Source organism: Oncorhynchus kisutch, linkage group LG26 (assembly GCF_002021735.2).
Source record: "Oncorhynchus kisutch isolate 150728-3 linkage group LG26, Okis_V2, whole genome shotgun sequence".
NCBI classification, from domain to species: domain Eukaryota; kingdom Metazoa; phylum Chordata; class Actinopteri; order Salmoniformes; family Salmonidae; genus Oncorhynchus; species Oncorhynchus kisutch.
The window spans coordinates 4,607,580-4,633,785 of NC_034199.2; the positions used below are offsets into that span (position 1 = coordinate 4,607,580).

General features: G+C 41.0%; 1 protein-coding gene across 1 annotated transcript in view; it reads right to left on the reverse strand.

The window, feature by feature from the left end:
• Positions 1-566: 566 nt before the first annotated feature.
• The window catches only part of LOC109870713 (melanophilin), a 120,357-nt gene continuing 94,717 nt past the window's right edge, over positions 567-26,206 (reverse strand). The window contains exons 12-15 of the mRNA XM_020461325.2: positions 22,818-22,964; positions 6,789-6,860; positions 6,371-6,419; positions 567-3,040 (exon numbers count right to left, since the gene is read on the reverse strand). Coding sequence (XP_020316914.1) covers positions 2,991-3,040; positions 6,371-6,419; positions 6,789-6,860; positions 22,818-22,964 — 318 coding nt within the window. The 3' untranslated portion in view covers positions 567-2,990. The remainder of the gene's footprint in view (positions 3,041-6,370; positions 6,420-6,788; positions 6,861-22,817; positions 22,965-26,206) is intronic.

The window sequence follows — 26,206 nt, forward strand, 5'->3', positions numbered from 1 at the left end:
ATCTGTAATGGAATCCCTGCAGTGTGTCTACGTGCACTCGCAACAGGCATTCAGCTCGTTCAGAGGCCATTTCATGACAAGGCTGGTGATAACGACATGGAAAACATCTTAGTCTCACACCAGTGGACCTCAGCGAGACCTTTCAGAGGGATCTTAGTGAGAGAGAAAAAAAATCATTTTCGCTAAGGCAATGGCCGGGCACGTGGCATACTTTTCAATAAGCAGCAACCCGAAGAAAACTAATATCCTAAGAGTATCTGATTCCGTCCCTATGTCAAAGGAAATGATCAAAATATCGCCATGTTTTCTTATAGACGGAATGAATCCTATGTCTATGGTTAAATTATGATGAGATAAGACTCCATCCTCAAGAAATACAAAAACTTTACAAGGCTACAAATAATTATTGGTGTGTAAACCTGTGGCTGAATAATAAGACCGATGAGGAAACATATGTTGGGAGGAAAAAGTAGTTGTTGAAATAAATATCATTGACCTTAAATTTATTGAGTCATTAATTACAAAAGTGGAGGCGTGAATAAAAGACAAACACAAAACCATTGACTTTGTTTACATTTTAATTAGTACAATGTCAAAGGTGTTACTTGGCACTATAGTATTGGAAACATGGTTCACATACTTTGTAGTGATGTTCACACTAGGATATCTACTAATAAATATAAAATAGCAATTAATGGTTCATGCAGATACAAATTCATTCAAATTAATTAATTCAGATGACTACAAATTCAGTAGCAGAAAAGCAGTATTAAGTCTATTATACTAAAAACTACATGAATGATACTTTACTGTTTAACATAGTACAATAGCGGCAATCAGTTCTAACCTCTTGCATCATTCACGCACCCATGTTTTTGTGTATATCCTGAATATATGCCCTAATATTCCAGCATCAAATTGCTGTATCTATTTGAATAGTCTCCTACACCGACATAATTAAATGTCCCTCTATTCCCTTTATAGTGCACTACATTAAGGGTTAAATAAATAAAATTAAAATAACTACTTTTGACTGTAACCCCATAGGACTCTGGTCAAAATAAGTGCACTACATAGGAAATAGGTTGCCATTTGGATGCAGAAAGGCCCGGCGTAATGGGAGGGCCCTTCCAAATAAAATATTGAAATACTGATTATTTATTTGACCGAGACGAACACCGACAGAACGACGCATCGATCTCAGTTAAAGCATCCGAGCGAGCAAAACAGCGCCTCTCTGTCTCAGTACGTGTAAACCATGTATCTGATGCTATCTGGACCAAAAGAGTATGGCATGTCATACTATTTCTGGCCACAGAGCATCAGATACATGGGCAACATATAGAGGGGCGCTGTTTCGCTCGCTCGGATGCTTCTCCTGTGATACAGCTTCAGCAGAGAGGAAGTGGCGAAGCGTGAGGGCTCACTCTTGGCATAATCTGTCCAGTATAAATTCAATGCGTTTCTATGGGAATACCCATTGTTAGGTTGGAGACATGAGCAACTCGTCATTATATACAGATCTCTGGTTTCAGCCTCTTGCTAATTGGTAAGGAAAGTTGGCGTGTGCACAGTGTACTGTTAAGATGCTGGATTGCCCTAAAGTAAATGCATGTTTCTCCCAAATTATATAATTACTCCTGTGTAAATAAAATAATTCAAAACACTTCACCAGGGAGCATGTTTTAGCCACAGAGGATAATTAGCTTCTTTAAAAAAAATTGCTGTGGATTTGTTCAAATTACAAGTGTGTTTGGGAAGCCCACAATTTGTGTAGTGTGCGTGGCAATAGGTCTAGCTGATTGAGTTGCGGCTGTCAGTGAAAAGCGTCTAAAATATGTGTGAAGATAATGTGTCTTAAGTATAATTTAAAATACTGCATCAAGAAAAATGGTAAGGGTCGTGTCGCAAAAATATGGTACGTCTCTCTCCAGAATACATGCATATATAGGATAGTGCCTATTTGACAATGCCTTATTTCTGATTAAATCACCACGTAACGTTACACCACACATTTTTTCTTCGTCTCACACAAGTCAACAAAGTCTTTATTTTTTTTTAACATCCATTGCGAATGATTGTTTGTCAGTGTTTGAAAAATCTTCCCAACACTCCCAGCCTCGATAATCAAAGTAATTGATTTTGACACATGAAAACGTTATTATTGAAAATGTGCGTATAAAAATAATCAGAACTGTCACGCAGAAAATGGTAGGATAAATAGTAAGCTTCCCCGAACTTGAAACCCACGAGCTGCGGATGGGCTTTACTATTACACCAATAAAATAAAAAAAATGTGAACGCGCAAGCATGTGCACACGCATGAGGTCCCGTGAAAAAACGGGCCCGCCTATGGAAAGCAAAGGCAGTCCAAATGATTCGTTCTGGCGCCGGGTCTGGACACAGACCATCACTCAACCTCTTGTCCCTTGATGTCAGAAAGCATATAGACTGGAACCCAATGGAGAACCATATGTGCCTCCTGGAATTGGTTTATCAATTGACCACTGAGATTTGGTTTCTACAAAGTGTTCCCCATGAACCCTATGGAATGAAGCCTATATGAGAAACAGCTGCAATTCTCTGGAGAAAACCCTACATATAATTGTGTTAACTGTTAATAGTGAAGTTAAGAAAGCTTTTCAACAGGCTCATTCAATAATAGTACAAACATGAGATTACAGTTAATGTACTATGGATGTCTAAGTCTAGTCATAAGTACATTTTAATAAAGTTGGCAGTTACATCATTGCTATTTTTTTTTAAACTGTTCAACAAATGCATTAAGTCATTGTAACATGAAGCATAACATTTCACATTCTTGAATATAAATAATATTAGAAATAATATTGGGTAAATGTAATAAACAAACAGAGAGATAATGGCATTATTAGGTTCAGTTCACAATAACGTATAGCCAATGAAAGAACTTGACACAAAATGGACTCTTGCTCCAGCAGATTCTCTGTTATAAGAATCACTGTACTCAGTTACAAGATGCTCAACTTCCTCCTCAATGACCCTGTGCCATTACTGGTTTCTGCAGAATGGAGAGTGAGAGAGTGAGAGAGTGAGAGAGTGAGAGAGAGAGAGAGAGAGAGAGAGAGAGAGAGAGAGAGAGAGAGAGAGAGAGAGAGAAATGGGGAGGAGAGGGAGAGAATGCTTTGATTCCATTTGAGAGTGATTGGATGATTATCCCAAACATGACTGACTTATAAAACTGGGACATTGGGACACAAGAATAGTTCAAAATGTGTCACATAAATACCTTTGATGCTTAGTTGTTAGGTCAGCTGAAAAGAAAAGACTGGGACCACAAATTGTAAATCATACCGATGATTATAACTAATATAATTTAGGGCCTACTAAAATAGGCTGAATAACTAACTATTACCTAAGGGGCTGATGAGAAAGTGTTGTGTGCGTGCAGTATTCCTCCCACACTCATACAGCGCTCTCATAAAACTCTTGTAGAAGTCTGGCAACTCAACGCATTAAGTAATCCTCCACTAAGAACCCTCTTAAACCGAACTAGGGGTGTAACCACGTTTTAAATCAACACGAATAAGAAATACATTTTGGCATTGAACAGCACCACAAACAACTTTCTCTTGCTCGCCTCTTTCCTCATCCCTCCCTATTCTCTGTCTCTCATCATATTCCTCTTATCAGCGTTCAAAGCATGTGTCACTGAAATGGCGGCAGTGCAAAACAATCAAGGTCGATTTCTCTATGGGAGTATCTATGGGATAGAGAATGTCGTTGAGTGCATCAAAGTGTTTAGAGACTACACAGGCAACTGACGATGAAAAAAAGTGAACAAAGGTTCAGCCAGAATGACTCCAAGCCTCACCACCCTGTTCTAATGACTATGCAATGTAGAAATAAGAGCATGATTATACCTCTGCAGCCTTCCATTTGGAGCCCAAAACAAGAGAAACAATGTTTTGATTCTTAGATCCACACCATTTTATGAGCTCCGGTAATGAATTAATTACCCAATGTACCCAAACAACAGAAACCCAATCAACACACAGATTAACCAAAACCAACCACATGTGGAATAAACCCAGAGAGTATGAAGGAGTATGCCAACAAGAGAAACACCACACAGAGCAACCAGTGCTTAATTTGGCATAGAGCTGTAGAGTAGAGGGCTTGCAAAAGTTGCACACATTGGCTAACATTTTGGAGTCCGGGAAAAATGTGGCCTTTTATAAACACATTTCATGCAATTCTACATCATTTTAGATGACTGGAGACTTTAGCACAATATTTTTTAATACCTCACAAATGATAAATATGTCATGCTACTTTGACACTGACATACTGAGAATCTGAGATCAATAAAAACAACCTTGTCTTGAGTCCATCAATAGCCTAGACCTAGGTGTGTGGTGGAGACACATATTGTAGGCTACAATATGAGGTGGAAATTATAGTCCTAAAAAAGCCTTTCCATTTCACTGACTCACCCAATGATGCACAGCTCACTCAACGCTGATGGCTGACGTGCTCGTGCCCAAAGCTTATCTCTCTCGTTTTACTTTGTAAAACAATGTTGTCCGCACAATATGCCGAGTTGGAAGGTGATAATTTGGTAGTCTACAGACAGATTAATCTTCTCTTTTCAGCAGGGTGCATTTGTTTTCCAACCTGTTTTCCCGCGATTGTATTTGAACTATTGCGAAAGGCCTGTTTTGGCTGCATGCTGTTCACTGACAATTTTGTCATGCATTCCCGACTGTAGGCATGCCTAGAGATTGGCCTACACATAATCCACAGCTAGGCATTAAAAAAAAAAAAAAAAGCTGTTCACTGACAATTCTGCTGAGCATTCCCGACTGTAGGCATGCTTAGAGATTGGCCTACACACAATCCACAGCGCAGCTGTGGCTAAATTATAGGTTTACTTCTGGTGTAGTATTCAATATTATTTCATTTCTTTCTGAACAGGCAGCATTAATTCTATAACTGTGGCAAATGTATTTCAATTTATCATGGGTGCTGCGGCACCTCCAGCACCCTTCCATGGATTTGATTCTATAAAGAAATAAATGAAGTGCAACACTGGAGAGATGAGAGTTGCAGGCTCATGTCTATCAGAGCAGAGAGAGGGAGATGGATTATAGAAAGTGAATCTCATTTCAGTTCTGTGAGAGACACAGATGCGCTTCTCTCACCACAGCAATGGCCACCCGTTGGTCTACATAGGCCACAATGTTACGCAAACCATAGGCTAAACCCGGGCCGGCCCAACACAAATCAATTCTTTGTATACGTTTTTTAGGGGACAGGAGAATTACAGAGGAGTCAACTTGAATTAACTTTAATAGCATTTATTATAATTTTTACATTGAAAACTGATTGTTTTTCATGCCATGAAAGGTACTGTACCACATCCTGGCAAATGGGATCCGAAACAATATACAGTCAGAAACAGAGGTGCTGGATCTGGCACAAATTAAGCACTGAGAGCAACCACAAACCAACAACAGGCAAGCCAACCCAGCCTGTATAAGCCCAGTGTAACCAACCACTGGTGAACCCATCACCAGCCACCCTGAGACTGGGTCGTACCCCACAGGATGTGGTGCCCTGGAGCTGAGGCCTTCCCACTGAGTCAGGGAGCCCTTGTTGACTGACTTCCTCTGAAACTCTTCCTCTTCACCTGGAAGTTGGAACACACAAGTTGCGTCCCAATGTCTCCTTCCTGAAGTGTGCACTCGTTCACTACTCCCAACAAGTTTAAAACATTGGATTGGTGCCGGCATGGGCTAAAGTGAGTTTCCATATACCACTAATTTCCTTTCAAATCCATGAAGGAAAGTGAACAAGTGCACTTTCCTTCATGAGATTATTAGAAAGCAACCACCGTATAAAGTTGTTTGCAACCTCTCTATAAAGTGTTTTTGGGGTCCCCCACAAGTATGTATTTTCTCATGTAGGGAGGTTCCTGGTAGCATAGTTCTAGATCTGTTTGTGCTGTCCTGCCAACTTCAATCACCATAGGAGTTAGCAAGACAGCACAAACAGATCTGGTTCCTGGTGACACTTTAGTTCAACTATAGCCCTCACTCTGACATAGTGCTGTCATAAACATTTGATAATGTCATGTAGTGAAGCGTATTATGACGATCAACCAGAAACACATGATAATTGACATACTATAAACCTGTAACAATGTATGACACGGTTATGACTGTCAAAAGCATGGGAAGTGTTCCAAAGTTTCTTGGCCAATTGGTACACTCAGGAATGAGCTCTGCAATGTTTCTCAATCCTATCATGTTCTAAGTGAAACAAGGTTTAAGACTTTAGGATTATGAGCCCCTGTAGATTCTGCAAGCGCAGCATTTTCGGTTCTTACTTGTTGGAAGGTCATAGGCACTTCTCCTTCTTTGGGGAGGGACTGTTGACTAAAAGAAACAAGAGAGAATAAAAAATAATGCTATTGTGAAGATGACCCTGGACGCACATGAAGACTCAGCAGTAGTCTGATTCAAATTAGACACTGAGACTTTCCACGCTCTGTCTATGCTCTGTTATGGTGACATGGGAGTTGATCTGTAAAAAAGTAAAAAAGCTTGTTTCATCTCTTGGAGAGTGCCTTGTAATCAGCCTATATGGCTGAAAATGTCACTTTAAGAAAAATACACAACACCATGTTTTGTTTTCCATAGTATTACGCAATCTACACATGAGGGTCCTGTTTTCATCAAAATCATGAGTAAGTACAGAGATACTCAAATGTGATTTTCACAGGTCCCAGGCTCTGCCCACCTTACCTTTCTCCTGGTCATATCCACAGACATCCCAGCAGCACTCAGGGCAGCGATCTTGTTCTCGATGTCTGTCACCTTCAGGGGAAAAGGACATTTACTCAATGGGCCTGTGTCTCCTGGACCCAGATTAAGCCTGCTGTTGGACTAAAAAGGTAGCTCAATAAAACATCTCCATAGAAAGTGCTTTTTTAGTCCAGGAACAGATGATTTTTAAAGACCTTTCTGAACAATGTCCCTCCTTGGTTTGAGGTGTATGGCTTGAGATGTGCTGGTTGCCCATCTCTAACGCTTGACTACACTAAGGGGCAGTGGCGGATCCAGGCATAAGCTGCATAATCGGTTGCTTAGGTCCTGATCGAATACACCAGGTGCAATTTGGTTGTGCATCAGCAGTTTCTCTCTTGTTATGTTAGTCACTGACAATCAACTCAAAAATCAAATCAAATTGTATTGTTCGCATAAACATAGTGCATTTGGATAGTATTCAGACCCCTTGACTTTTTCTGTTACATTACAGCCTTATTCTACAATATATTGAATCGTTTTCCCCCCCTCAACAAAGCAAAAACAGTTTGGACATTTTTGCAAATTTATAAAAAATGAAGATATATATTTTTTAAAATATCACATTTACATAATTATTCAGACTCTTTACGCTGTACGCAGTACTTTTGGGTATGATGCTACAAGCTTAGCACAGCTGTATTTGGGGAGTTTCTCCCATTTTTCTCTGCAGCTCCTCTCAAGCTGTCAGGTTGGATGGGGAGCGTCGCTACAAGCTATTTTCAGGTCTCTCCAGAGATGTTTGATCAGGTTCAAGTGTGGGCTCTGGCTGGGCCACTCAAGGACATTCAGAAACTTGTCCCGAACCACTCCTGCGTTGTCTTGGCTGTGTACTTACAGTGAACCTCTGCCCCAGGCTGAGGTCCTGAGCTCTCTGGAGTAGGTTTTCATCAAGGATATCTCTGTACATTGCTCCGTTCATCTTTGCCTCAATCCTGACTAGTCTCCCAGTCCCTGCCACTGAAAAATATCCCCACAGCATGATGCTGACACCATCATGCTTCACCGTAAGGATGGTGCCAGGTTTCCCCCAGACGTGACGCTTGGCATTCAGGCCAAAGAGTTCAATCTTGTTTTCATCAGACCAGAAAATCTTGTTTCTCATGGTCTGAGAGTCCTTTATGTGCATTTTGGCAAACTTCAAGCGGGCTGTCATGTGCCTTTTACTGAGGAGTGGCTTCTGTTTGGCCGCTCTACCATAAAGGCCTCATTGGTGGAGTGCTGGATAGATAGTTGTCCTTCAGGAAGGTTCTCCCATCTCCATAGAAGAATTCTGGAGCTCTGTCAGAGTGGCCATCGTGTTCTGAGCAATCAGCGAGAAGGACCAACTGATTGCTCAGTTTGGCCGGGTAGACAGCTTTAGGAACATTCTTGGTAGTTCCAAACTTCTTCCATTTAAGAATGATGGAAGCCACTGTGCTCTTGAACCTTCAATGCTGCAGACATTGTTTTGTACCCTTTCCAGATCTGTCCCTCAACACAATCCTGTCTCAGAGCTCTACAGACAATTCCTTCAACCTCATGGCTTGGTTTTTGCTCTGGGATGCACTGTCAACTTTGGGACCTTATATAGATAAGTGTGTGCCTCTCCAAATCATGTCCAATCAATAAATTTTTCCACAGGTGGACTCCAATCAGGTTGTAGAAACATCAAGGATGATCAATGGAAACAGAATGCACATGAGCTCAAATTTGAGTCTCATAGCAAAGGGAATGAATACTTATGTAAATAAGGTATCTGTTATTATTGTTAATACATTTGCAAAAATGTTTAAAATCCTGTTTTCGCTTTGTCATTATGGGGTATTGTGTGTAGGTTGATGAGGAATAAGGCTGTAACGTAACAAAATGTGGAAAAATTCAATGGGTCTGAATACTTTCCGAATGCACTGTATTTAGCATATGTTATTGATGGTGTAGAAAATGCTGTCATTGAATTAGCCATGTCAGCTAACAATTTTTAGCGACATAGCTGGCTAGACTAACTATCTAAACTTGTAAACTCAGCAAAAAAAGAAACGTCCCTCTTTCAGGACCCTGTCTCAAAGATAATTCGTAAAAATTCTAATAACTTCACAGATCTTCATTGTAAAGGGTTTAAACACTGTTTCCCATACTTGTTCAATGAACCATAAACAATTAATGAACATGCACCTGTGGAACGGTTGTTAAGAGACTAACAGACGGTAGGCAATTAAGGTCACAGTTATGAAAACTTAGGACACTAAAGAGGCCTTTCTACTGACTCTGAAAAACACCAAAAGAAAGATGCCCAGGGTCCCCGCTCATCTGCATGAATGTGCCTTAACTTCTCTCTAGGGCAGCATTCGGAATTTTGGATGAAAAGCATGCCCAAATTAAACTGCCAGCTAATCGGGCCCAGAAGAGATGATATGCATATAACTGGTAGATCTGGATAAAAAAACACTCTAAAGTTTCCAAAACTGTTACAATAGTGTCTGTGAGTATAACCGAACTGATTTGGCAGGCAAAAACCTGAGAAAAATCCATTCAGGAAGTAGGTTTCTTTTTGGTTTTGTAGTTTTCTATTTAATGCCATTACAGTATCCATTGACTTAGGACTCAAATTGTAGTTCCTATGCCTTCCACTAGATGTCAACAGTCTTTAGAAATGGTTTCAGGCTTGTATTCTTATAATTGAGGGAGTAAGACCAGTCTGAATGAGTGGACCCTGCCGTGACACAGAGCTTTTTAATGCGCAATCCCGAGAGAGTGCCTTTCTTGTTTACCTTTTATATCGATGGTGTTATTGTCCGGATTAAATATTATCGATTATTTAGGCTGAAAACAACCTGAGGATTGAATATAAACATAATTTCATATGTTTCTATGAGCTTTACGGATACAATTTGGATTTTTTTGGTCTGCCTGTTTTGACTGCGTTTGAGCCTGTGGATTACTGAAGAAAACGCGTGAAAAAAACAGTGGTTTTTGACAAAAATAACATTTATTGAGTAAAAGAATGTCTTCTGAGTGCAACCATATGAAGATAATCAAAGTAAAGGATTCATTTTATCTCTATTTCTGACTTGTGTAACTCTTCTACTTGGCTGGTTACTGTTTGTAATGATTTGTCTGCCGGGCTATGTTCTCAAATAATCGTATGCTATGCTTTCGCTGTAGAGAATTTTAAAAAATCTGACACCGTTGTGGGATTCACAAGAAGTTAATCTTTAAACCTTTGTAAAATATGTTTTGTTTTCTGAATTTTTATAATGAGCATTTCTGTATTTGAATTTGGCACTCTCATTTCACTCACTGACGAGTGATGGTCGGATTCGCATTTATCGTTGAAGGAATGAGCATTACGTCGAGGCCTGTACCCTCTAGCGGGATCGATTTGGAGGTGGAGAGTCCGTCATGGTCTGGGGCGGTGTGTCACAGCATCATCGGACTGAGCTTGCAGTCATTGCCTGCAATCTCAACGCTGTGCATTACAGGGAAGACATCCTCCTCCCTCATGTGGTACCCATCCTACAGGCTCATCCTGACATGACCCTCCAGCATGACAATGCCACCAGTCATACCACTTGTTATGTGTGTGATTTCCTGCAAGACAGGAATGTCAGTGTTCTGCCATGGCCAGCGGAAAGCCCGGATCTCAATCCCATTGAGCACGTCTGTGACCTGCTGGATCGGAGGGTGAGGGCTAGGGCCATTCTCCCCAGAAATGTCCGGGAACTTGCAGGTGCCTTGGTGGAAGACTGGGGTAACATCTCATAGCAAGAACAGGCAAATCTGGTGCAGTCCATGAGGAGGAGATGCACTGCAGTACTTAATGCAGCTGGTGTCCACACCAGATACTGACTGTGACTTGATTTTGATCCACCCCTTTGTTCAGGGGCACATTATTCAATTTCTGTTGGTCACATGTCTGTGGAACTTGTTCAGTTTATGTCTCAGTTGTTGAATCTTGTTATGTTAATACAAATATTTACACATGTTACGTTTGCTGAAAATAAACGCAGTTGACAGTGAGAGGACGTTTATTTCTTTGCTGAGTTTAGTAATAATGGCTGAATACTGACCGGGCACGCATGGCACGTGCCCAGGAGCCCTGACCTCCAAGGGGCCCACATTGATTTTGATAGTCACTCTCATTCAGATATCATCTTAGTATTGGCATAAGTCATTACAAAATGTGCAGAATTGCAGGAAATTAGCTGTAAAATTGCAAAATCTTTCTATACACCATGGCAAAATTGGAAGAATTGCAGGAAATGAACACTGAAATGAATTGTCTCTCCACCATCAGGAGGAAATCCACAAAAATGTTTTGCTGCGGATGGTGAAGGACCACCCAACCAAATCTCACTTAGGGCCCCCAAAAGGCTAGAGCCGGCCCTGCTAAGAATCTCAATTGAAAATGCTTTTTAGGCTTGGACTAGTCTTAATCTGTGTCTGGGAAAGCGCCCCTTAAATGTCTGACTTTGACAACTCAAATGACAGTTTTACGGTATATAAAGTGAGGTCCAAAACTATATGGACAGTGACATATTGTTGTTGTTTTGGCTCTGTACTCCAGCACTTTGGATTTTAAATTATATAATGACTATGAAGTCAAAGTGCAGACTGTCAGCCCTAAATTAACTCTGAGCGTTTGTTTAAGACAGGTCCAGCGAGTTTAGGAGGTACCCCCCAAACATTTTGGGTCAGAAAATATAGAACATATCATTTGAAAGCTAGAGCATTTGTTTTTTTGGGAAATCAAAATCAAATCTTACTGCTGGCAACATCATTAGAATCATGCCCGCCCCATAAAGGCCATAAATAATGCGCAATGGTGATATTCATAGAGTATGCGATGTAGGTCAAGTCACCAAAAGTGCAAACATTTAGTATGCATGGAAAGGGTTAACCCATTGTTAAGCAATGCTTTTTCTTCTCCATCAACATTACCTTGTACAGTACCAGTCAAAAGTTTGGACACACATACACATTCAAGGGTTTTTCTTTATTTTTACAATTTTCAACACATCAAAACTATGAAATAACATATACAGTGGGGCAAAAAAGTATTTAGTCAGCCACCAATTGTGCAAGTTCTCCCACTTAAAAAGATGAGAGAGGCCTGTAATTTAATCATAGGTACACTTCAACTATGACAGACAAAATGAGAAAAAAAATCCAGAAAATCACATTGTAGGATTTTTAATGAATTTATTTGTAAATTATGGTGGAAAATAAGTATTTGGTCACCTACAAACAAGCAAGATTTCTGGCTCTCACAGACCTGTAACTTCTTCTTTAAAACCTGTTAAGGAGGCTGCGAATTTTCGCAGCTTTTTGTTAAAAATTGCGCAACATTTCAGCGTCCTGCTACTCATGCCAGGAATATAGTATATGCATATGATAAGTATGTGTGTATAGAAAACACTCTGATGTCTCTAAAACTGGTTAAATCGTGTCTGTGGCTATAACAGAACCTGTTTAGGAGTAAGAATCCCTCGAAAAACTGCTCACCAAAAACACAAAAAAAATGAAGAGCGTCATCCGGAAAAGTTGATGCACTCATGCATGTTTAAGTGTTACTTGCCTCGATGTGAGCATAGAAATAATTTAGCTATTTAGTTCATCTGGTAAACTCGTGTCACTGGGCAGCTGGCGGCTGTGCTTCCCTTTGTAGTCTGTGATAGTTTTTAAGCCCTGTCACATCCGTCAAGCATCGGAGCCGGTGTGGTACGAATTGATCTTAGTCCTGTATTTGCTTGTTTGATGGTTCATCGGAGGGCATAGCCGGATTTCTTGTAATCTTCCAGGTTAGAGTCTCGCTCGTATGTATGCGGAGTCTCGCTCGCTTGTATGCGGAAGCTCTTCACGTTAGCTCATTGCGGACGTTGCCTGTAATCCATTGTTTCTGGTTAGGCTATGTACGTACAGTCATTATGGGGACAACATCATCGATGCACTTATTGATGAAGCCAGTGACTGATGTGGTGTATTCCTCAATGCTGTCGGAAGGTTTGCTTATGGCCGTATACTGCTCATTGAGTGCGTTCTTAGTGCCAACAACGGTTCGTGGTGGTATATAGACAGCTACGAAGAATATTGATGAAAACTCTCTAGGTAGATAGTGTGGTCTACAGCTTATCATGAGATACTCTACCTCAGGCGAGCAAAACCTTGAGACTTCCTTAGATATCGTGCACCAGCTCTTGTTTACAAATATACAGAGACCGCCACTCCTTGTCTTACCAGAGGCTGCTGTTCTATCCTGCCGATACAGTGTCTAACCCGCCAGCTGTATGTTATTCATATCGTTGTTCAGCCAAAACTCGGTAAAATATAAGATATTACTGTTACCTGTTAGAGATAGGGGGCAGTATTTCCCCTTTGGATGAATTGCGTGCCCATAGTGAACTGCATCAAAATCTGTCCTAAATTGCTAATATATGCATATTATAATTCATATTGGATAGAAAACACTCTGAAGTTTCTAAAACCGTTTGAATTATGTCTGTGAGTATAACAGAACTCACAGGGCAGGCAATCTTGCAAACTAGTTTTGAAATCCTGAAAGTTGGGGCAACTTTGACGTCATTGCCCCCTTCCTTCCCAACAAGTTATGGATCTGGAAACACTTCCTATGTCTTCCACTAGATGTCCTCATTCAGTAGAAAGTGTAATGGAGCATTTGCTGTGAACATTGACCTAATGGGAAGGAAATTACTACAGTGTCGCAAAAGATTCAGGTGCTTGAAGGCGCGTATGCATTGGAGTGCTTCGTCTGTTCCAATCAGCCCCAGATGAACTAGGATGGCCCGGTTGGAATGCTATTCGATTTGTATGATTATAACATCCTGAAGATTGATTCTGGACTTAGTTTGACCAGTTTCGTCGACCTGTAATATGTAATTTAGAAGTTTTGATGCAAAATTATCCTGGACCAGAAGTCATTTTTGGGGCATTTGAGCTGAAAGTGGTAGCAAATGCTGCTACATGGACACTAGAATTGAACATTATGAAACAAAAAGATTTATTGTTGAACTAGGACTCCTTGCACTACATTCTGATGGAAGATCATCAAAGGTAAGGGAATATTTATGTTGTAATTTTGTATTTCTGTTGACTCCAACATAGCGGAGAAATATTGTTACGTCTGAGCGCCGTCTCAGATTATTGCAATGTTAGGCTTTTTCCATAACATTAAAAAAAATGTGACACAGCGGTTGCATTAAGAACCAGTGTATCTTTTTGATTATATGTAGAACATGTATCTTTAGTCAAAGTTTATGATGAGTATTTCTGTTATCTGGCGTAGCTTTCTATAATTCCTCCGGACATTTTGGAGAATTTTCTGAACATGGCGTCAATGTAAAGCGAGATTTATGGATATAAAATGAATATTATCGAACAAAACATAAATGTACTGTGTAACATGTCATATCTCTGTCATCTGATGAAGATTTTCAAGAGGTTAGTGTTTAAAAAAAAAAAATTATCCTGCTTTTGTCATTTTATCTTTTGTTGTACAAAATGGCCAAATTTTTTCTTTGTTTTGGTGGTGGTCTAACATAAATATATGCTGTGTTTTCGCCGTAAAACATTAAAAAAATCTGACATGCTGGGTAGATGAACAAGGTGTTTATCTTTCATTTGAGGTATTGGACTTGTTCATGTGTGGAGGTTAAATATTTCTAAGAATATTTTTGCACTCCCTGCGCCACCGTTTCAGCTGAACGGTGGGGGGTGTAGTTCCTGTAGGGGAACCCATAGGCTTAACAAGTTTTTAATGTCCTGTTGGTAAGATATATGTGCTTGTAGTTTGTCGACTTTATTATCCTGCGATTGTACATTGACCAATAGTACCGATGGTAAAGGCAGATTAGCCACTCGTCGCCGGATCCTTACAAGGCACCCCGATCTCCTTCCGCGATATCTCTGTCTCTTTCTCCTGCTAATGACGGGGATGAGGGCCTTGTCTGGTGTCTGGAGTAAATCCCTCTCGTCTGACTCATTAAAGAAACATTATTTGTCTAGTTCAAGGTGAATAATCACCGTTCTGATGTACAGAAGCTCTTTTCAGTCATAAGAGACGATATCAGCAACATTATGTACAAAATAAGTTACAAACAATGTGAGAAAAAAAAAAAATAGCACGGTTGATCAAGAGCCCATAAAACGGCAGCCATCCCCTCCGGGCACCATCTTTCGACCATGAAGGCCTGATTCACGCAGTCTCCCCTGAACAGTTGCTGTTGAGATGTGTCTGTTACTTGAACTCTGTGAAGCATTTCTTTGGGCTGCTATTTCTGAGGCTGGTAACACGAATTAACTTATCCTCTGAAGCAAAGGTAACTCCGGGTCTTCCTTTCCTGTGGTGGTCCTTATGAGAGCCAGTTTCATCATAGCTCTTGTTACATATTACATAGCGCTTGTTACATATTGACTGGCTTTCATGTCTTAAAGTAATGATAGCCTGCCATTTCTCTGCTTATTTGAGCTGTTCTTGCCAAAATATGGATTTGGTCTTTTACCAAATAGGGCTATCTTCTGTATACCACCCCTACATTGTCACCACACAATTGAATCGCTCAACCACATTAAGAAAGAAAGAAATTCCACAAATGAACGTTTAACAAGGCACACTTGTTAATTGAAATGCATTCCAGGTGACTACCTCATCAAGCTGGTTGACAGAAGGCCAAGAGTATGCAAAGCTGACATCAAGGCATATTGTAACTACTTTGAAGAATCTCAAATATGAAATAGATTTGGATTTAACACTATAAAGAAAAACCTTTGAATCAGTAGGTGTCCAAAGTTCTCACCTGTCTTGTGTTTTTTTTTCTTGAAGCTCTGATTGCTAGGGTCATTTTAAGATGCCACTTTGGCACAGTGACTCACTACCCAAACCAGACGTAACTGGTTTCAAGTGGCCAAGAGACGCCATGTGATCTCCTACTTAGTACTAGTGGACAAACTGGGAATCAGACAGGGGATATATTTACATCAATAAATAGGTAGAAATCGACCAGCTCAAATCGGTCTTATGTAGCAACATTTTTAATAGTGTTTTTTTACACTGTATAAAAGTAGAGACTCATGGTATATCATACACTACAGTTGAGGAACAATGGGAAAGTAATTCTGCTTTGATAGTGATAAACTTGTAAACTCACTTTTGAGAAAATGGCCTTTGAATGTTTTGGTACTACTCCTGTTAAGCCTTTCTTTGTCTAAACCCATTCAGCATCGTTCACACCCTCTTAAGTTTCAGACCCACCCATCTCTTTAACCCTTTCATGCGTGAGTTCCAAATATCTCTAATGGTCACCCCAGTGTGAGTTTTTTTATGCACGTGATGTTAGAATGTTCTCTTCATTCCAGAATGTGATTGTTACGCAACAGTACATTTCAAACCAAAGCACGCACGCATAATCCCTGTTTTTATTTATAGGCTGTTTTCAACTTGTCAATTTTAAATTATTGAGGTGTGTTCCACCTCATTCATTCACATAAAAGTAGTCATTTTTACTTTTACATTTGCTCATCTCCCGTCCTGCACACACGTGTTCACATTTTCTATCTGTTGCCTGCATCGCAATCATAGTTGTTTTTGTTACCAATAATAACTTTGGAAATGTGTGCATTTCTATCAAAGTAAGTGCCTTATTATGTTATAATAGTTTCTGCATGTTGTTTCTACTGTCGCATGTTTTTGTGTATATTCCTTATAACCGCGGACACACGAGGTTACGTTACTCATTTCATAACCTTTATGGTGTTATACTCAATGTTTAGCTAGCTAGCTACATTCTCCCATTAGCTCTGGAAAAGTATTAGAAGTATTAGCATGTGTTGTATTTTGAAGCTACCCTGGCCTTATGACTCCCAAGTGGCACAGCGTCTCAGTGCTAGAGGCGTCACTACAGACACCCATGTTCAAATCCAGACTGCGTTTCTATCAAAGTAAGTGCCTTATTATGTTATAATAGTTTGTGTGTCATGTTATACTGTTTCTTCTGTAGCTCACTGTGTGTATGGAGCATAATATATTTGTGTATATTCCTTATAACCGCGGACACGCAAGGTAACGTTACTAATTTCATAACCTTTATGGTGTTATATTCAATCGTGCTTATGTAGCTACAATCTTATATTAGCTCTGTAAAATAATGCTAATTGCATCAGAAGTATTGGCTTGTTGTATTTTGAAGCTACCCTGGAGAACTTGAAAAATATCTTCTTATACCACTTGGTCGTTTTCTGAGTGCATTCCTCAAAGCTGTTTATCATGTCCGCCTTATCCACTGCCCCCATTTTGAGGTTATAGTCAAACACGCAGTCTGGTTTGATATTTCTTTCTCCCATCAAGTGTCCACCTTCCCTATGGCTGACATGGTTGCTGTATGGACAGTGGAGAGGACATGGACGTCTCCTTTGTCCTGCCACTTTACTGCCAGCTGTTGACATTTCTTATTTTGTTTAACGGGTCATTTAGGATGGCAGTAGCGTTGTTGATGAAATGCAGTCATCGCAGCAGAACCTGGAAGCAGACTTGGGAAGAGGGTGGCAAAGAAGGGAGTTGCAAACATAGGATCTGTGCTCCAGTATTCTCTTAGGGAGTTCTTCTTTACTATCCCCATGAGAAGGACTGTCACCAGGAAGGTATACATTTCACTAATTGTGGTTGTCCCCCCCACTCCTGGCTCTCTCTTCTCCTGTAGCTCCAAGGCATAGTGATTGGTCTCTGCTATTTCTCCCACCAGCTCCTCTGTCAGAAACAACTTGAAGCACTGCCTCAGATGGAAATGGCAAGGGCCGTTGCACTCAGACTGGGACTCATCAAAGCAAACAGCAGGGCCAGGGGGGGGAGAAATGGCTGGCAGCCTTCCAGCTACCACAGAACTCCCGCACTTTATCCACTGTCGGTCTGCCTCCATCACCACCAGCATCAAATCAAATCAAATTTATTTATATAGCCCTTCGTACATCAGCTGATATCTCAAAGTGCTGTACAGAAACCCAGCCTAAAACCCCAAACAGCAAGCAATGCAGGTGGAGAAGCACGGTGGCTAGGAAAAACTCCCTAGAAAGGCCAATACCTAGGAAGAAACCTAGAGAGGAACCAGGCTATGTGGGGTGGCCAGTCCTCTTCTGGCTGTGCCGGGTGGAGATTATAACAGAACATGGTCAAGATGTTCAATGTTCATAAATGACCAGCATGGTCGAATAATAATAAGGCAGAACAGTTGAAACTAGAGCAGCAGCACAGTCAGGTGGAAGTTGAAACTGGAGCAGCAGCATGGCCAGGTAGACTTCAAAGGGAACTGGGAATTCGTCAGTGGACAAGGGGTCCTCAGATTCAGGGTTCTCACGGGCTGGGGGGAAGCTCCTCACTGTCACTGTCAGAATCTGATTCCTGACTTTCAGACTCATTGTCAGAATTTTTTTATATCTCCAGAATTTCTTCATTTGTGAGTTGTCTCCTTTTGAAAAACATTGCTAATGCTACAGCTTAGCTCACTAGCTACATACATAAACAGCAACAGTGAATGGCTCAGAGTGAGAGGTTACGTGATTGACTGCCTGCACGCGCCATTTGTATCAGTAAATCACTATCAGAAAATGTTTTGTGTGGTATTATTGATATATTTACTATTTTATTCACATTTTTCAATTACCGGTGATCTGTCGGACCAAAGATGCTATAACAAAATGAGGTGAGTAAGGGTCCACACATTTTTTGACTTCAAGAAGTGAATGGTGGGATGTGAACGATGGTAGATGACACACCCCTTCAACATGCATACTTTAAACAGACCAAACTCATCTGGTCTTCTCTTATTATCTTTGGTTTCTGTGAGGAAAAAAAGTATGACTGCGTGCTGAAACGAATCATCATTGGATTACTTTTGATTTCTAGAAAGTGTTTTACTCAATTATTTTGATCAATGATGAGCTCACTCAGAGGCAGGGTAGCCTAGTGGTTAGAGCTTTGGACTAGTAACCGAAATCCCCGAGCTGACAAGGTACAAATCTGTCGTTCTGCCCCTGAACAGGCAGTTAACCCACTGTTCCTAGGCCTTCATTGAAAATAAGAATTTGTTCTTAACTGACTTTCCTAGTAAAATAAAGGTACAATTAAAAAAAAAAAAAATTCGTGATATGATTAAATTTACACAGTAATTGCTATTAGCTAATTCATATTGTAGTTTGTCAGCCGAGAGTTAGAAAATATGACCGCTTGTGTTTGGTCAATCTTTCCTCAGTTAGCACTAGGACATACAGTGGGAGGAACAAGTATTTGATACACTGCAGGTTTTCCTACCTTCTTTTTAAAAATGGCGGGTGGGGAAGTGAAACTAATGCGTGATAGTAAGAAGGAGAGATGTGTGGGAAAATTGCTTTGTTTCACTCGATCTGTCCAACTTATCACCTTATCGCTGCTAAAATGTAAATAAAACACTATAAAGACTTTATATAATGTGTGATTACATTTGAAGGTTTGTGTCGAATTTGAGTAAACATAAGTAAACAGTTTTTTTGAGAGTCGTGATCGCTTGCAGTGACGATGCAAAATATGACTAGGTATCCCCCCTTACCCCTGTCACTGTCCATTTCTTGTTTTTAAACGATGAGAGAAGTGCTACACCTGGTGGAGAGAGATTGTAAGACAGAAATAGTTGCTTTATGCGTGCTGTACGTCACGGCATGACATGTCACGATGTAACGTAGGGTCAGTTTTTTCAACTTTGCACAATTGGTGGCTGACTAAATACTTTTTTGCCCAACTGTAAGTATTCAGATCCTTTGCTATGACACTCGAAATTGAAATCAGGTTCATCCTATTTACATTGATCATCTTTGGTTGGAGTCCACCTGTGGTAAATTCAATTGATTAGACGTGATTTGGAAAGGCACACACCTGTCTATATAACGTCCCACAGTTGACAGTGTATGTCAGCAAAAATCAAGCCATGAGGTCAAAGGAATTGTCCGTAGAGCTCCGAGACAGGATTGTGTCGAGGCACAGATCTGGGGAAGGGTACCAAAAAATGTCTACAGTATTGAAGGTCCCCAAGAACACAGTGGCCTCCATCATTCTTAAATGGAAGAAGTTTGGAACCACCAAGACTCTTCCTAGAGGGAGGTGCACCAAGAACCCGATGGTCACTCTGACAGAGCTCCATAGTTCCTCTGTGGAGGAAAACCAACTCTGCAGTTCTCCACCAATCAGACCTCTATGGTAGGTTGACCCGAAGGAAGCCACTCCTCAGTAAAAGGCACATGACAGCCCACTTGGAATTTAGGCATCTAAAGACTCTCAGACCGTGAAAAACAAGATTCTCATGTCTGATGAAACCAAGATTGAACTCTTTGGCATGAATGCCAAGCGTCACATCTGGAGGAAACCTGGCACCATCACTATGGTGAAGCATGATGGTGGCAGCATCATAATGTGGGGATGTTTTTCAGCGGCAGAGACTCAGAGACTAGTCAGGATCGAGGGAGAGATGAACAGACCAAAGTACAGAAAGATCCTTGATGAAAACCTGCTCCAGAGAACTCAGGACCTCAACCTGGGGCGAAGGTTCACCTTCCAACAGGACAACGACCCTAAGCACACAGCCAAGACAACGCAGGAGTCACTTAGAGACAAGTCTCTGAACGTCCTTGAGTGGCCTAGCCAGAGCCCAGAATAGAAGCCGAACTAACATCTCTGGAGAGAACTGAAAATAGCTATGCAGTGATGCTCCTCATCCAACCTGAAGGCGCTTGAAAGGATCTGCAGAAAATAATGGGTAAGACTCCCCAAATACAGGTGTGCCAAGCTTGTTGTGTCATACCCAAAAAGACTCGAGGCTGTAATCGCTGCCCAAGGTGCTAGACTTTCAAATCTCTTATCCCTCAACGTTTGACAACTGTAATATTCACATTATTTCTGAGCCTTCCCACAGTTCAAAGCATGTCTTTGTAGGACTTGTAGATTTGAAACCAAAATGTACTTTGAGGGTACTATACAATATTATGTGTTTAGAACATTTCACCAGAGGGTGTCAACAGGTTAGTAGTCAAAAGTGTTGTATTTGGTCCCATATTCCTACATCAAGCTTCTAACTCTACAAGCATTTGCAGTTTGTTTTGGTTGTGTTTCAGATTATTTTGTGCCCAATATAAATTGGTAAATGGTAAATAATATTGAGGAATTTGAGTCACTTTTATATAAATAAGTAATAGAATATGTTATGAATGAATCCTAATTAATGAGTGAGGAAGTTAGAGGCATAAATACAGAGTTGTAAGACTCAAGTCGCATGACTTTGACTCGAGTCACAAATATGATGAGTTGAGACTCAATTTATTTTATTTTCTATTAACTTGAGACTTAATTTGGAGCATCAAGACTCGACTAACTTGAGACTGATCACTTGAATTGACCTGGCCAGGTTTTGTACCGTTTTGTCACAAATTTTGTGGCAACGTGGATTACTCTCCACGCAGCAGCCAGACACAGTAGCCGTAGCATCGCCATTGCAAAAAATCTTGCAAAATATTGGCCCATGGATTGAACCCGAAACCTTTCACTCTACCTAAGTCGGGTGGGCTAGCGAAAAGATTGCTGATTTCGTCAAATTCTAGGGAGATAGTATTGCCATAATAAATAAATACGCAGTTCCAAAAAGTTTTGGTGATCAAGAATATTAACTTTTTGCAAGCTCACCAACGAAGGGGTATCAAGCAACAATTACTAGCATACGCCTACTGGTCTTTTGGTATGTCAAAAGTTACAGAAATGTATCATTTTATTTTTCATTTACTTGAAGTATTAAGCGTGCATTTGGAATTTGTTGTTACAATGAATTATTACTGTGGCGAAGAAGCACCATAGACTTTCTCCAAACTCCCACTCCTGCTCCCTCCCTCCGGTGCTCGATGTTGCCGGTCTACTAACCACCGGTCCTGACAACCCACATTGCGCACATCTGGCAACCATCATTGCGCACACCTGCTCCCCATCGTTAAGCAAACCTGGACTTCACCATTCTGATTACTCTCCCTTCACATAGCCCTCAGTTGTAATGGAGTTCCTCCTCTTCGTCTGAAGAGGAGAGGCGAGAAGGATCGGAGGACCAATATGCGGCGTGGTAAGTGTCCATGGTTCTTTTAATAAGAAATACTAAACATGAACACGACTGAATACAAAAACAATAAACGTGGAACGAACGAAACCCAAAACAGTACCGTGTGGTGAAAAACACAGACACGGAAACAAACACCCACAAACAAACAGTGAAACCCTGGATACCTAAGTATGATTCTCAATCAGAGACAATTAATGACACCTGCCTCTGATTGAGAACCATACTAGGCCGAAACATAGAAATCCAGAAATCATAGAAAAACAAACATAGACTGCCCACCCCAACTCACGCCCTGACCATACTAAATAATGACAAAACAACTGAAATAAAGGTCAGAACGTGACATCAGTAAGCCTCAGTCATCAGGCAGTATTGATTTCTCTCACGTTCAGTATGCTTCTCATGTTTGTTATTTTGTATTGTTTCATTATGAAAATCACCTTCTGCCTGACTCCCTGCGAATGTGTTTGCCATTTACCTGTGTCCGTTCAGATAGGAAAGGGTTTTAAGCCTGATGCAAGCTATTTATTTCAGGCTATTGCCCGTGTGTATATTTGGTAAATCTACTTGTATATTTTGTATTATATGGCTCTTTCACCATTGGATCACCAAGACCTGTAAATATATCTACACTCTGAGCACGTCAACTTGCCTTGCATTCTGCTGATTTCATGCATGGTTTCTAAATGGTTCACCCGATATGGATGAAAATATGCTCAAATTATAGCTGACAGTCTGCACTTAAACCCTGTAGTCGGTGTATAATTTCAAATCCAAAGTGCTGGTGTACAGAGTCAAACCAACAAAAAAAGTGTCACTGTCCAAATACTTTTGGACCTCAGTGTAAATTGACCCTTACCTCGCTCACTGTGCTCTGTACTGTGGCAGCAGCCATCGCCACCTTGCCTTCCAGCTCAAACAGCTCTGTGGTGGTGGTGGTGGGACGGTAGCGGGGCAGAGAACTGCCCTCACGGAGGCTCCTGGAATGTCCTGTTGAAAAATAGGCCTACAGAGAAAGATTGGGACGTTAAATGAATGATGTAAAATGAATATAACCTTAGGCTACCCTAAAATCCACTTTAACACGAAGGCCTTGCTATGTTCACCACCTAATTGTACTGGAATTAGTTGTTCGTAATTGTTATCTTTTAACATGCATTATGTACACAATTCTGCCAATGATTAACCAATCTGCATCTATGCAACATGTTCTGATACATCTGCACATCTATAGAGGACATTGACGGCTGAAACTTCTTGTTTTTAATAGTTGTGTATATATAAAGTATCATGTTTTTAATTGTGAGAGTTGCTCTTTTTCCTTCTCAGTGCTCATACAATTTTATCACATAACACGTTGGTTGAGCGCCTTTTACTACTCTACATCAAAATCAAATAAAAAAATGTTTGGTCGCGTACACAGTTTAGCAGATGTTATAGCGGGTGCAGCAAAATTGTTATCTTACTAGCTCCTATCAATGCAGTAAAATGTCAAACAAGTACACAAATAATTTTAAAAAACAATGACAAGAAATCAAAAAATGTCAGAACGAATCCAATTAACAACCCAAATTGCATTAACAGTAATCAAATGCAATCTATGCTTATATACACTGGATGAATTTACACAAGATATGCTAAGAATATGTACAGCAGTACATATCAAAATAAATAAATATACGGTGTGTGTATAAACAGTGTAACTAAAATGCAATGTACGGCAGTAGAAATATTAGAATGAGCTGTCGATACAAAGTATAAAACCCCAATGCAAAATGGATAGAATTTCAGGGAATTAGCTTCTGGACCACTCCGTTCAATAGAACGTTAGAATGGGCACAGTGTCAAAGTCAGTGGATAGATCTAGGAGGATGAGAACAGAGGAGGCAATCAGCTTTGCGGTGTGGGCCTCTGTAAGCTTCTTTGACACAGAACAGCAATCCCTGTTGAATGACCCATCTTGGGTCATTAGGGTCAAGAAGAGAGAAAGACAGTAGTTCTGAAAGATAGCAAGAGAGTTGGTCAGAGAAAGCACACAAGTGTTTTAGAAACAAGAACATACTGGTTTGTAGTTTTTGACATCAGGGGAGTCAAGTGTTAGTTTCTTGAGGAGGGGAAACTTGGGCCATTTTGAAGTCAGAGGGGACGCAGCCAGTGGTTAGTTGATGAAGGAAGAGAGGAATGAGAGAAGGTCTCCAGATATGGTCTGGAGGAGGGGATGGGGTCGAGCGGGAAGTTGTCGGGCAGCCGGACAACACTAGTTGCAGAACTTAATCTGGAGCGAGAGGTGAGAAAGAGGTCAAGGCGTAGGGTAGTTCTGTGTGAGTGGGACCAGTGGACTCAATAGGCTGAGTGAATGAGGAGCGGATGTCATCAACCTTCTTTTCAAAGTGGTTGACAAATCCTCCTCCCACTCTGAGGATGAGAGGGAGTGGAGGATTAAGGAGGGAGAAGAGGAAAATAGTTTCCTAGGTTTAGAGACAGAAGCTTGACATTTTGAGTGATATAAAGTGGCTTTAGCATCAGATACAGAGGAAGAGAAGGGAGTAAAAGGATGATAGGTCCTCCAGGAAGTTTAGTTTTCCTCCATTTTCACTCAGTTGCCCACGGCCCTGTTCTGTACGCTCGCAATGACTCACTCAGCCACAGAGCAGGAGGGGAGGGCCGAGCCGGTCCGGGAGGAAAGGGGATAGTGCGAGACATAGGATGCAGAAAGGGAAGAGAGTAGTGTTGAAGAGTTGAATCAGGAGAAAGGAGGGGAAAGGATTTAGCAGAAGGGAGAGATGACAGGATAGAACAGGAGAGAGTAGTCAGAGAGAGATAGCGAAGATTAAGACGGCGCAAGACCATTTAGGTAGGGGCTGAGTGGCTAGGGTTGGAGGAGACAGAAAAGGAAATAAAATAGTGATCAGAGACCAGGTCAGCCTCTAGTAAAGATGAAGACAAGCAAATTGCCTGCCTTGTGAGTGGGAGTGGACTGGGAAAGTGTGAGGTCAAAAGAGGAGGGGAAAGAAAGAGTTGGAAAGAAATTAATCAAAGGCAGACGTCGGGAGGTTGAAGTTTCCCAGTACAACGAGCTGTAAGCCATCGACAGGAAATGAGCTTATCAAGGTGTCAAGCTCATTGAGGAACTCTAAGAGCACCTGGCAGGCAATAGATAACAACAATGTTCATCTTGAGTGGACAATTGACAGTGACAGTATGGAATTCAAATGAGGAAATGACAGGTGAGTGAGAGAGTAAAGAGAAGAGTAGCCCTGTGCCACCACTGTTATGAACAGATGCTCTTGGACTATGAGAGAAAACGTAGTCAGATGAAGAGAGAGCAGATGGAGTAGCAGTGGTGTTAGGGGTGATCCATGTCGCCGTCAGGGCCAAGAAGTCAAGGGACTGAAGTGTACACATAGCTGAGATGAACTTGGCGTTCTTGACCGCAGATTGGCAGTTCCAAACGCTACCAGAGACCAGGAATTCCACAAGGGTTGTGAGTGGAGGGTACACTAAATTAGAAGGGTTGCAAGGGGTGGGGAGCATCTGTAAAGCCTACAGGGAGAGGCACAAACAGGTATAGAAAACAAACACAGTTGCCAAAGCTACAAAAGAGCTAAATGAGATCATCAGAAAATAACTAGTGTGTTGAGAGAGTGGTGTGGAGCTTCCTCGAACCACTCCGCAGAACAACTTGGCAGAACCGTCTTAGTTTTGCGACAAGACTTCCACTGACATGACTGCCGCCTACAGCTGCCACTGAGAAAACATGGGACACTAATTGATAATTGCTTTACAGAGGTGAAGGACACACCTCCCACTAATTACTGATTACCTAAAAAAGGGGAAACCACTCCCCCTCCAATACAGCCACGGATTACAAAAACAACAGTCACAAATTGCCCTTCCACTTAATCCTGATTGATGTGTCAACAATCATCTGCAAGTTATGAGCAGTCCACACAGCAAGTACTGGAAAGACACAGCATTTAAGTAGATGGCCCTAGCTAGCAAATAGACAAAGACAACACCAGATAAGTAAAATGTTTGTCTAAATCATACCTGGAGAAATTAGGAGTCCTCTAGCTAGCTACCACTATAGTCATTCTATCACTGTTGTATCGTTAGCAAACTTGATGATTGAGTTGGAGACGTGGGTGGCCACGCAGTCATGAGAGAACAGGGAGTACAGGAGGGGACTGAGCACGTGTGTTGAGGATCAGCGTGGCAGTTGTTGTTGCCTACCATCATCCCCTGGGG